At 34.2% G+C, this 12,828-nt stretch overlaps 1 protein-coding gene across 2 annotated transcripts in view; it reads right to left on the bottom strand.

The window, feature by feature from the left end:
* The window catches only part of LOC149794242 (ubiquitin carboxyl-terminal hydrolase 25-like), a 97,324-nt gene that overhangs the window by 40,612 nt on the left and 43,884 nt on the right, over nt 1-12,828 (bottom strand). For both annotated transcript variants that reach the window (XM_089968369.1, XM_089968370.1), the window contains 3 exons: nt 10,388-10,515; nt 7,600-7,748; nt 913-1,040 (listed from right to left, as the gene is read on the bottom strand). In XM_089968369.1, the coding sequence (XP_089824495.1) occupies nt 913-1,040; nt 7,600-7,748; nt 10,388-10,515 (405 nt within the window). The remainder of the gene's footprint in view (nt 1-912; nt 1,041-7,599; nt 7,749-10,387; nt 10,516-12,828) is intronic.

The following is a 12,828-nucleotide window of genomic DNA, read 5'->3' as shown; positions in this document are numbered from 1 at the left end:
GTGAAAATCACATGTTTAAGCAATGTGTGAAAATCACCATGTTTAACAACAAGTGAAAAATCACCATATGTTTAAGCAATCAGTGAAAATCACGTTTAAGGAATGAGTGAAAATCACATAAATATGCAGGAAATATACACTGATTGTTTTGCTTATGTTTATTAGTGCTATCTTACACTATGTAAGATACACAGTACACGATGTTATGCATACATATTATTTTATTATTCATTCATCTACTATTTACAAACTTATAATATTGTCAATATGATTCAAATAATATATAACATTCTCAATTCTACTGTCCAGAATATTGATTATTCTGGTTAAATGCAGATATATAAACAAAAGTATTATTCTGAAGTTTTAATTTTATTGTTTTTGCACCCTTTGGCATAATATCCACTAACCATAAAAATGAGAAATATATATGTGTATATTAGCATTCAAAGGCACATTAGCACAATAATCGCTAACTGGTGACAATTAAAAGATCTAAAAAGATAAACAAAAGAAATACATTAATCACTTTAGGAAGATAAACCCTTGTAAATAAAATTAAACATGGATACAAGATAAAAATTAAAATCAAAGATATTAAAGTTCCATAAAATGAATATACATTATAAGATAAAGTAAAAGAAATAAAATCCTTAATATATGGGTCAAAAAAAGTTTTATAAACTGCATTCCCTCAAAAACATTTTCTCTCATGGTATATCATCATAAAGATCCTTAAATGAGTTCACATAATATAAAATAAGCTTCTATCTCACATGGATGACTAAAAGGACCAAATGCACATGCTCATCAATCAGATGACACTGGTTTATTGGCTCCAAAAGAAAACATAACAACATGGTATTCAAAGTAAAACATGTAAATTTAAAAACCTTTAGTTGTACTAGTTACCTATCCATGTATATAACTTTAGGAAATTCTATTTTGTTATGGATTTTTTCAGGTCTTCCAAATTGTTGGTTAAACTGGAACCTTGAAAGCTCAAAGGTCAATACAGGTGGAAGTCGTGTAAACCATAACTGAAATGTAGAAATATAGCATAAATAACAAATCATATAACAATTTTTTTAAACCAAAATTTACTCTAATCAGTACAATAAAACATCTTTTCGTTTTAAATTCTGCATACATAAATCTCATGCTCTTCAAAATTTCAAGGCTACTTGGGGGTATTTGGACATCAAAGTCATTTATACATTTTATCTAAATATATTTGTGATACACGAGTAGTTACAATATTTGTAGCAGCTGTCAGAGGTTTCAGCTATAATCAGAAGTGTCTATAACATTTACCAACACTGATCATGTCATTTTTCACCCATCAGATTTATACTGTGGGTGTTTTAGATCAGACAGTTTCAGATCAAACTGGACATGAGGTCAGGTAACACTGGACACTTGTATTCAAAAAAATTTGAGAACATTCATGACAGTGAAACAATTTGACAATCATAAAAGTTACATATAAGCATTTTTTAAGCTGCTACGTACGTTACAAAAGAAATGCAACTCGCAGAATACAACTTTATCTGTATGCAAGAAATTCCTAAAACTTTAACAAAGTAGTAAGTAACATTTTTAGTAAATTATATTCATCTGAAAATATTTTACTGAACACATTAGTATTAGGAATCAGACTGGGCTACCTCTTAAATCCAGTGCTCATAGAAAAAAGAAAATTATCTTCGTTCCTGTAACCAAAGGCAAGAAACTCTGACAAATTACCTCCCCTTCTGACCACCATCTATGGTATGTTTAACATAACTAGTTTACCTTAAGTGAACCATAAAAAGGTATGCTCACATTGTGGTAAGGTATGGTTGAGCTTGAGGGTAATGTGATAGGGTAAGTATTCTTGGAGAAAGATAATTTACTGCAAAATTTACTTTCTTAGTTGAATATGTTCCCTAATCACATTAACAAGAAAAGAATAGTTAACTGGAGGAAATGCATGATTATTCAACTTCCAACACAGGTATCCTTTGAGAAACATATAGCTGAAGTCCTGATATGAAAGATAAACAGCATTCTAACATGAAGGCGGCAAATATGCTGGTATTGAAAAATGAATGGTGAATTCCAGAAAATGTTCAAAAACCATATCCATGACGAGGCATTAACTGGATCTGGTGGTCATCTGGGGCACAGATGCTGGACCCACCAAATTCAGTTCTCTTGTCTGTGATGCTAGGTCTTGAAGATAGAAACTCAAGATAGGTGACAGTACATGCCAGTCAATGTCTTCCAGAATGTCTCTGATCTGAATGTGTGGTTTTTAGAGACTACTCTAATCACATGAATTGAAATTTTCATGAGGCATATCTAGTTGAAATATAACAAAAAGAAAACATCTAGTGAATCCCCCACTTCAGCCATGACACAAAGCTTAAGGGTTATATCCACTTTCTGGCCTTCAGATCATCATGTTCAGATTTCCCACAGATAGTAATCCATTCTTAGTTATGAATCTTGGTTTTGTCATGAGGACCATGGAACAATCTGATCTCCAATGGAGATAACTGAAGTCCATCTAACAGGGCATGCAACTTGCTCATCCAGCATGCCAAAAACAAAGGCTATCAAAAATGAGGTTTTATCTGATAGTAACTTCAGCAAAGTTCCGGCAAAAGGATCATGATTATGAGAGTTGAACCATGTCAAAACCCCTGAAAATGTCTACATAGGGCACAGAGTCAGTGATCTGGGCCTACGCAGGTAAAAATTTGACTTGAAAGTCTAATAGCTTGTTGTCATGGCCTATACCCCATCTACCACGATGCCTGAATGTTTGAAATCATGAAATAGTAGCCCTTGATAGTAACTGAAGCTAACTCTTTCTTCTCCAAAAGTCAGAAAGTTAAACAACTGAAAAATTGAGGCATTCAAAAGGATGATACTGTTGTTTCCCTTGTAAGACTTTTAAGCAGTGGAGTTTTAGCTAACAAAATCTTCTTCAACAAATAAAGATCAAGATGTTTTTCAACATACTGGATTCATGACAACAGCCAGGCATGGAGGAGAACCTGTCTGCATGAAACAACTGTGCCTGGGGTTCTTTGAACAGGCTCAGCAAAGCTAAGATTTTCCCAGGGATATCTATAACTTGGGCTGCAAAAAGTAATTTCTCTTTTGTCATCCTATAAAAGCTGGGGTGTATTTTGCAAGTAAGATCCATCCAAAGGGGTGACTTGTTGCAGTTGGTAATATTTTTGAATGACTAAAATCCAAATGAATCTAGATAAAAGTATTGTGTAATAAATACCGCAATGAAACAGATAAGTACAGTGTATATCATATATGCATTTCTGGATAGGAAAACATGAATAGGTAAAAATAGTGTATTGACAGTATTTTAATGTACTGCGAACATCTAAAATTTCCTATCACACATGAATCAAAATTTTCAGTAAACAAGAAAGACTGGCTCATAAGCAAGTAGGATCACAGATCCAGGACTTATCCCATCTGAAGGGAACTATCAGAACCACTTTGCAAGTCTGGACCTTCATTTTTTATTCACTCTTTAGATCAGAACAGTTGAAGGGAAAGTGGTAAAATAAAATAAAATTGACGTGAAGCTCTTTTTCTTCCAGATTCAAGCTGCCCCATACCTTGATGAAGTACAAGTGATATCTGGCATTTTGGGTGAAGTTTTGGAAACTAAAAAAAAAATTCTGTGCAATATAGGAACTCCTAATTACACAATATAGTTTCTGCTTTGTTAATCGTAAGTCATATCATAAAAATATTTAGTGTAATCACCAAAATGAGTACTGTGAATGGCACATTATATGCCTACCTCATGTTTATAGGTCCTGTATGTAAATAACTGAAATTTTTATAAAAGAACCAGTTTTCTTCTGTCTGTAAGATTGTGTTGACCTTTCAAGCCCAAAATTATAGGCTTCTTCCTTATCCACAATGTAAGCCATCCACAATGTTTGGTCCAGATCTGTGATGCTGAATCAATGTTCATGTACAAAAGCCATATTTTTATTTTAGTCACAAGTGGTCTTAGCCTCTGACCTTTCTGACCCAAAATCAATATGCTTCTTCCTTACCCTAAATGCAAGATGCTCATAAAGTTTGATAAACAGAAACAAAATACATAGTGTAATGACAAACAAGAGTATGGTGAATGACACATCACATGTCTGGATGGTGTTTAATAGCCATTATCCTTAGACAAGTTAAATTTCTGTGCAGAAACATTTTTCTTCATTGTCCTTTTCACCCAAACTTTGACAGACTTCTTACTAAAGCTTAAGTAATCGATAAAGTCTGGTAACCGTTGATGATGGAGAGCTTAAGTTATGGTAACCGTTGATGATGGAGAGCTTAAGCTATTATGCAGAAACCAATTTTCTTCTTTCAGTGACCATGACTCTTTGGCAGTTGTCTGTAGATGGTGGAGACCTCAACGTATTGTGAACAATGTATATTAATACTGACCTTAAGATATGAGCTATTGATGGATAAGGTTTTCTCTTACAGCATGTGAAAGCCATCCACCCATTTTGGTAACTGTTGATAGTGTACAACTTGAGTTATTGTGCAGAATGAATGCATGCTCATATAAGCATACATGCCAACCCCTGGCAAGGAAAAAGCATAATCCAAGTGGACAAAAAGAGTAATCCAAGCAGAAAAAGAGTAATCCACATATAACATAATAAAAATTCAATGAGCAAATGTACAAAATGATTTATTTATCCAGCTGGACTTTTAACATCACTTACTGCTTCAAGTTTTCATATATTATGCTTTGAGCTTTAAAATGCAACAGACTCTCATACTGCATTTCAAAACACTTTGTACCAGTTGAGACTGAATGTTTTGCACACCAGTAGAGCACTAAGTGATGGGTTACAGAGCCTGGATCTAAATTCAGTTTTATTTTTGTTAACAATATTGAACAATCTTTCAGTCAGCATTAGAATGGTAAAGAACCAATATTCAATTCATAACCTGACAAAGAAGAGGACATTTATATCTTACAGTTATTGGGTCTTTTAGCTGAGAAATAAGATTAAAAAGTCAACTCTGTCTGCATAAAGTACATTGTCAGGTAGAGTGCCAACTTGATACTTCAAGAGTTCTCCTTATAATTTATCAGCAGCCTTTCCTGCAGCATGGTGCATCATATAACAGAGACAATCTGAAATGTACAATACTGGAGACATTTTTCAAACAATAGAATGTAACTCCTTTATGAATTCCAGTCATCACTGATGCAGTATCAGCTGAAAACAACATACAGTTCTGCCAACATATGTTTATTCAAAGCATTATCAAGCAAATAAAAAGAATGTTTTCTCCAGTGGAATCTACTGTTAATTCTGGTTCTGCCCTTTTTGTTGTCAAAGTCTCTTACACAGACTGGGTACAACTTTTTGTCATAATCATTACTCCTGTCTGTTGCAATCCTAAATGGCCCAATTTTCATGGCTTCTGCAATTTTAAGTGAAGTATTTTCTGCTAAACACCTAACAATATTAGATGATTTTGTTCTTGCACATGCATATTTTCTGATATTTTGGATTTGGGAAACATCCGCTTGAACAAAGGACCAATGTAGTCTTCTACCGCTAGGGGTAGTCCATGTTCTATTAAGAACTCAGTAGATAATACCTCTGCATTTATAAAATTCATGTCCACAATTAAGTTCTGCTGTAAAAAAATAAGTTACCTTAGTATTGGAGTTAGTGAAACGTGTTAATTCAAGGTTTCTTTGTTTCACCACCATGACCAATATTAAAATCCTTTCCACACAGCCTGCAAGGGGCATGAAGCTGCCCTAGAAATGGAATGCTGTATTGTGTAATTCATGTATTCATTTATGAATTGGTTTTTCATCTTTTTCTAATTCATTTGTGAAATTATTTGAAAAATATATTTGCTCAAACACTCGCATTGACTAGAATAAATCTGACTTGACTTTTAGTGCCAAATACCTAGACTGGTTCTGTACCAGATAAGAATTAGAATAAAGAATCTGCGAGTAAAGAATAAAGGTTAGAAAACCAGTCCTTCTAACTAAGCCATACAGCTGCTATAAACAGAAATTGAGGTCAAAAGTAGAAACCAGCATGTTTCTTGGAAATAGGGCAACTGCTATAAATAGAACATAATACTTTTAGGAAAGTGCATGCAAGTTTTCGGACAAGTCTACTCTTATGTTGTAGTTGCATAGAAGCTGTCTTTTCTAGAAATATGGTCTGTGGGATTAATGGATTATTAATAAAAATGAGAAAACAAATTATTAATTTTTTGGGGATGGGGATATATCGAAAATGCGTAACCTGAATTCAGTTACGCATAAGACGTAATTTAGTGAAGAAAAGCATAATGATTATACCAAAAGCGCAACAGTTGGCATGTATGCATAAGCCTATATTAAAAGTTTGATTAAAAACTGATTAGAAATAGGATCTAAAAGGTGGTAACATGCCCAGCCAATCATATGCAAGTTCACCTCATTAATATGCATAGCTATTGCTCATTAACAAACTCATCGAAGAGTTTGATGATAGAAGTCCATATTTCAAGTTTGATTCAATCAGCAAATGCAATATCACATTTCTAATAAATGTGTATCTTGCTCACTTATCAAACTTTTCTGAGATCTTGATGATAGTTCAAGTCTGATCAAAACTGGATGAGAAATATGGACTCCAGAGCAGGAAATATTTCACAAATTAATAGCTTGATCGATTCACTGATGTGTAGATCTCACTCATTAATGAACTTGTCCAAGATCTTGATGATACAAGCATACATTCCAAATTGCATCAAACTGAGATAAAAAATATTGCTGTCAGCATTGTAACAAGATCAGCAGATCAGAGGCAAAACCACCTCATTAAAATGCATGGATCTTGTTCATTATCAAACTTGTTCCAAATTTTCTTGACAAGTATATATTCCAAGCTTAACTAAAATCAAATCAGAAATATGACATCTAAAATGGTAACAAATTCAGCCAATGAGATGCAGGATCACTTCATGAATATTCATGAATGTCACTCATTACTGAATTCATCAAATATCTCTGATAATATAAACGTACATTAAATGTTTGATCATAATCCAAAACATGCCTTCCAGACTGGTAAAAGAAAACAATAGCAGATGGATGGACAACAAGCAATATATTTTGAGCATTGTGCTCAGCACCATAAAATAATCTCACCTCGTCATAAGGCCAAGTTTACTAAAAATTGAGTTTACTCTCATAAGTTCAACAAATCTTGCAATAAATGTGTGAACACATGCTTCTTATAAGTTCTACTATGTCTAAATTTGTAATTTTCATCAAATGAATATTCAGAACCCCCAGAACTATTGTGTATAAACTGCACTAAATAACAAACAACATGATCCCACACTGCTGTTATACAATTTGCAGACAAATCAGTGTTTCTGCTGTTCACTTTAAATCATTATAAAAATGGAAAGCTCAAACTACGGTCTGTCAGATCTGGGTTGGTACTGTTTGTAGTTTGTTATACATGCGTAGATATGATGGAGATAGTCCAGCAAAATCTATGTGACTTCATAATAAAAGTTTAATTTTACCTCTTGACCAGACTTCTGTGTTGAATCACAGCTTGCTGTCTCAATTTCCCCTGGTGCAGTGGTTGCCTCCAAGCTTTCATGGATATCCCTGAAGCCATACACTTGCAGAGGAAACTGACCAAAATTTTCTTCATTTGTAAAACCTTTCCCTGTGACCAAATAATGAATTCTTCTTCAATGTTCAAATAAACTTACTATCTTCCACAACTTAAAGTTTTCCTTTAAAATAAAGCTGGTCTACTTTAATATTAGCACCCCTCCTTGTACATGTTTTTTCACTTCATTTTCAGACTTGATATAACTTTTCTTACTTTTAAACACAAAATAAACATCATGGCATTTAGGAAATCAGTAGGTACTATGGTTACAAAATTTCAAATTCTGTACAATTTACAATGACTGAAAAAATGGTTTAATACAAAACACTAGTAACTCAACCATTTCCACCCTCTATCCATGAGTTTTACTAACAGCTGACATCTATTAAAATGTGAATGCTGTACCTTCCTCAACTTGTGACTATTTTATTTTTTTTACACGCTTTACCTTTTATTATGACAGGATTCCATTTGAATGGCATGTTTTAGTTGAAATAACAGACAGTTCTAGCCATATATCCCACTGTCACATTATTGTTTCCTACTTTTACATGGTCAGTAAATCCCAACTTGAAAAACCACTGCTATGAGACCACCTGTCTAAAGAGACCAGATTCTCAATGAATGGAACTATTGATTATATAGTGGTATGACCTGTCCTGAGATCACTTGTGCTAAGACACCATCATTTTTCTGATAAAAGGAGTTGTCTTTCAAGACAGGTTCTACTGTATGGACATGATAAAATTTATAATGGGACTAGATGTACTGCCTGGACATCTGCATTTGATGCTTTTGTGGAATCCGCACTGACTGAGAAACTATACAAACTTAAAATGGCATTTCTTTAAAATAAAACCTTATAATCAAGCTTCATGGTAAATACTGTAGCTAAAAGAAATTCTTATCAACATTATTATTAAATCAACTTGTGCAATGTGTACTATTCATGTTACTTGTGCTTTTCTCCAAATTATGCAATATTCATGTGAAAATCATGGATAAATACTTTTAGAATAGAACTGGCAAAAATATATTCTTAAGCAGAGATGTGCAAATATATAATTTATCTGAATATCTAATTTATCAATGACAACCACATGCATGTTTGCTTACATGTTTACAGATTTTGTAAACATTCACAGGCAATAAAATAAATAAAGCCATTCACATGTACAAACATTCAAACCTTAATTGGATATATCTAAATGTAACATGTCTGTCAATGTGGTCAGGTAGGCAAATTTACTCATCTTAAAATGAATATTAATTGTAGCTCTAAAATCTAATTCTTATCTAATTTAACCAAAGTCAATTCAATCCTTATCGATGAATGCTCTGCACTTGAAATGCTATCAAAACATTGTTAGCCAGTTACTAACTAGGTGTATGTGTGTGTGATTTGGATTTTTAATGTAGCTTTGATAATTTTTCAGTCATATTGCTACAATGTCTGCAGTGTGGCAGTTTATAGTGATGTCTAGCATTGGGGCATTGTGCCGCAGACATGTAGCATGATGTCCCACCCAGTCACATTATCCTGACACCAGGCCAACCAGTCCTAACACTAACCTCTTAATGCTGACCACCTTGCGAGGCAGCTGTTAGTACCATTTTTATAAGTCTTTGGTATGACTTGGCCGGGGTTTGAACCAGCAACCTCCTGCATCTGAGGCAGACATTGCAAATTTTGTGCATTAAAATGAATTTCAGGCAAGTTTAAGAAAATTAGCGTGAATCCTGCAATCAGTCCTAGAATCAACCTTGGATTATTCCATCTATATATTTATCAATGGTCCAGAAAATCAATCCTCATGTTTCCGAACTGAATAATTAACATTTTAATGTGCATCATATGCCAAAAATAGTCTAAATGGTAAATTCATTATTTTGTTGCTAAAACAAAACATTTTAGACTCAGGTGTATTATTTGCTACACTGTACTGTTTCTTAAAAGTTATCTACAGTGCCTGTGGTGTGGGATAATTTAAGCTAAACCAGCAGGATATACTCACATCACTATATTTCTGAACACTGAATAAAGCATATCAACATCAATATTTTACATAATGTTTGCTAAATTTTAAGTCAAAGTAACACTAACTTTAATTGATATTATAACCATGTTAAAGTGCCCCCCCCCCCAAAAAAAGTAAAAGCTAAGTATGTGCAGGTATTTTGTAGTTCCAATTCAAATGGAGATATGCTGTAATTATTCTTAAATTTGTGACAGTGAGAAACAACTCTAAGTATGTATGTATGTATCTTTGTATGTATGGATGGATGGATGCATGCATGCATGCATGTATGTATGTATGTATGTACATACATATGTATGTACATCTAATGGCAAGTCAGAATAATAATGGCTATATGGTTTAATTAAAAGCAAAGTTCTAAACATGTAAATATAACAAATAGCTTATAAAATTTAAATCTTTCAAATAAATGTAAAAATGAATTGCTACAAGATAAAAATTAAATGGTAAAGATGTTACAATTCTGTAAAATGTATCTAATGAAAAAGATAAAGGTAAAGAACATAAAATCTTGAAAATATTGGATCAAATTTTTTATACAGACCACATATCACCTCATCTCGGCGATTTGTTCCATATAAGGACGACACTTATGGGTTTTAATGTAATAATTGTTAAGAAGGAAATTATTGCATTGATAAAAATATATACCTTCAATGAATCCTTCAGCTCTGTACTGTCCATAGAAGAGTTCAGCCATTGGATTATCACAGCTAGTACATGATCCTGATCCCTTCACACCAGAAGATTCATCCTGCCCTACCAATTCAACTGTAGTCCTGAAAATCATTCCAGTCATCAGTGCAATATATCAGGGTTACATTCTATATAGTAAACATAGTGTGTGTGTGTGTGTGTGATTTGGATTTTTAATGTAGCTTTGACAATTTTTCAGTCATATAACTACGATGTCTGCAGTGTGGCAGTTTATAGTGATGTCCAACACTGGGGCATCATGCCACAGACATGTAGCACGATGTCCCACCCAGTCACATTATCCTGACACCAAGCCAACCAGTCCAAACACTAACCTCTTAGCACTGAGTGCCTAGCGAGGCAGCTGTTAGACTAAACAAAGTAGCTGAGACAATAAAGCAATACAAAATTAAGGAAACTCTGGCTGTTTTTCTAAATATTAAGACGACAATATCTAGTTTGAATTCTATCAATAAGTAAATTTCAGACCAGCTAGATTTCTAGTTATGCATTTTCTACAAAATCTGTTTGTATGTACACAACCTGTAACCCATCCCTTAATGGTAAATGAAAGAAAACTTAATGAAATAAGCAGTAAAATAAAAAATATCATGATTACACATCAGAGAAAACTCTTTCAAAACAATTGTCTTGCCTGTGAGCTTCTGCTGGACATCTGAATGCCGAACCAAAGAATTTCCAGGAATTCAAGATAAGACCATTTCTTCCTTTTAAATGTTGAGTGCTGGAAGTATCTCTGATATATTTTTAGCGATAATAAGGTTTTCAAATCTGAAAAACCCATATCAATATGACCATCCATTCTGGGGGAGAAGTTAAAAGATTTTCAAGACAGCCATCATGGCAGTCATACTGGATGTATGACAGGCACCATTTTCCTTTAGGACCAATCATAACAAGTCTACTGATGAAAACCCCAAGATTATGTGGTCATCCATTTGGGAGAAGTAGAGATAATATTTTTAAGATAACTAACACAGTGGCCATACTAAAATTCAGGTTTCATCATTTTCATTTAGGACCAACCAGACATGATAAAAACTCTTCTGATGAAAACTTCATCTCAAACTGACTCCATTTAAGACGAGTAGTGTTAACAATATTTTCATATTTAGAAATCTAACTGGCCATTGTTGTTACTGTTGTTGTTGTGGGGTTTAATGCCATTTCTCAGCACATGATAGGCTATGCATGGCGGCCAGTATTAATGGTGGAGGAATAACCCAGGAAAACTCTGGGAAGAACTACCGACCCACGAGAAGCTACTAGCAAGCTCTCTCACATACCCACATTGGCCGAATCATAGGCTTGAACCCATGCAGACAGAGGTGAGATGGCAGTGATCCGTAACTGAGAGCGCTTTATACCACTCGGCCACTCGGGGCCCAACCGGCCATTTGAATTTTGGTCCAACATGACATAGATGGCACTGTTTCCATTTGGGACCAACTAAAGAAAGTCTTTTGGTGCAAGTGTGATGATGATATGACCAGCCATCGGGGAAAAGTAGTTGTAACAAGACCTGCAAGATGGCCTCTGTAGTGGCCACAATGGTTGTCTAAGTAGAACCATTTTCATTTAGGATTAACTATACATCATTAGAAGTCTTTCAATTAAAACCAAATGCTGACACAACCATCCGCTGAGGTGTAGTGATAACAAGAACCTTCAAGATGGCCTCTGTAGTGGCCACAATGGATGTTTAAGTAGCACCATTTTCATTTAGGATTAACTATACATAACAAGACTTTCAAGATGGCCACTTCATGTACAATGGGCACTATTTAGGGCCAACTAGGCATCATAAAATGTCTTCTGGTGAAATCACATGACAATATTTCATTCTGGAGGAAGAGCAATAACAAGATTTTCAAGATGCTGCTGTGGTGGCCATACTGGACACCAGATAGACACCTTTCTCATTCTAGTTGTTTAGTGAAAACCTAATGCTGGTATATCAATCTATTTAGGAGCAGTTGTGATAATATTTTAAAGGTGGCCAATGTGTTGGTCATACTGGATGTCAAATCAGCACCATTTTCATTTAGGAACAGCTAGACATCATAAGACATCTTCTGGTGAAAACTCCATGTCAGTTTGACTTTCCAGTCTGGTGAAATAGTGATAAAAGTTTCAATATGGCTGCTGTAGTTTTCATATTGGATCTCCATTCAGATCCATTTTATTCAGGACCAACTAGAGATCATAAGAAGTCTTTTAATTAAAACCTTATGCTGATATGATCATCCATTCAGGAGTAGCAATAATGTGATTTTCAAGATACAGGATGTCTGAGCAGCCATTTTCATTTAGGACCAACCAGACCATGGTATATAAGTGTGTATAATGATTCTTGGCAATCCTCCAAGTAGTCT

This window comes from Sinohyriopsis cumingii, chromosome 8 (genome assembly GCF_028554795.1).
Source record: "Sinohyriopsis cumingii isolate HCF-2022 chromosome 8, ASM2855479v2, whole genome shotgun sequence".
Lineage (NCBI taxonomy): Eukaryota > Metazoa > Mollusca > Bivalvia > Unionida > Unionidae > Sinohyriopsis > Sinohyriopsis cumingii.
Note: the sequence above shows the minus strand (reverse complement) of the source record. Positions and strands in the feature narration are given on the sequence as shown.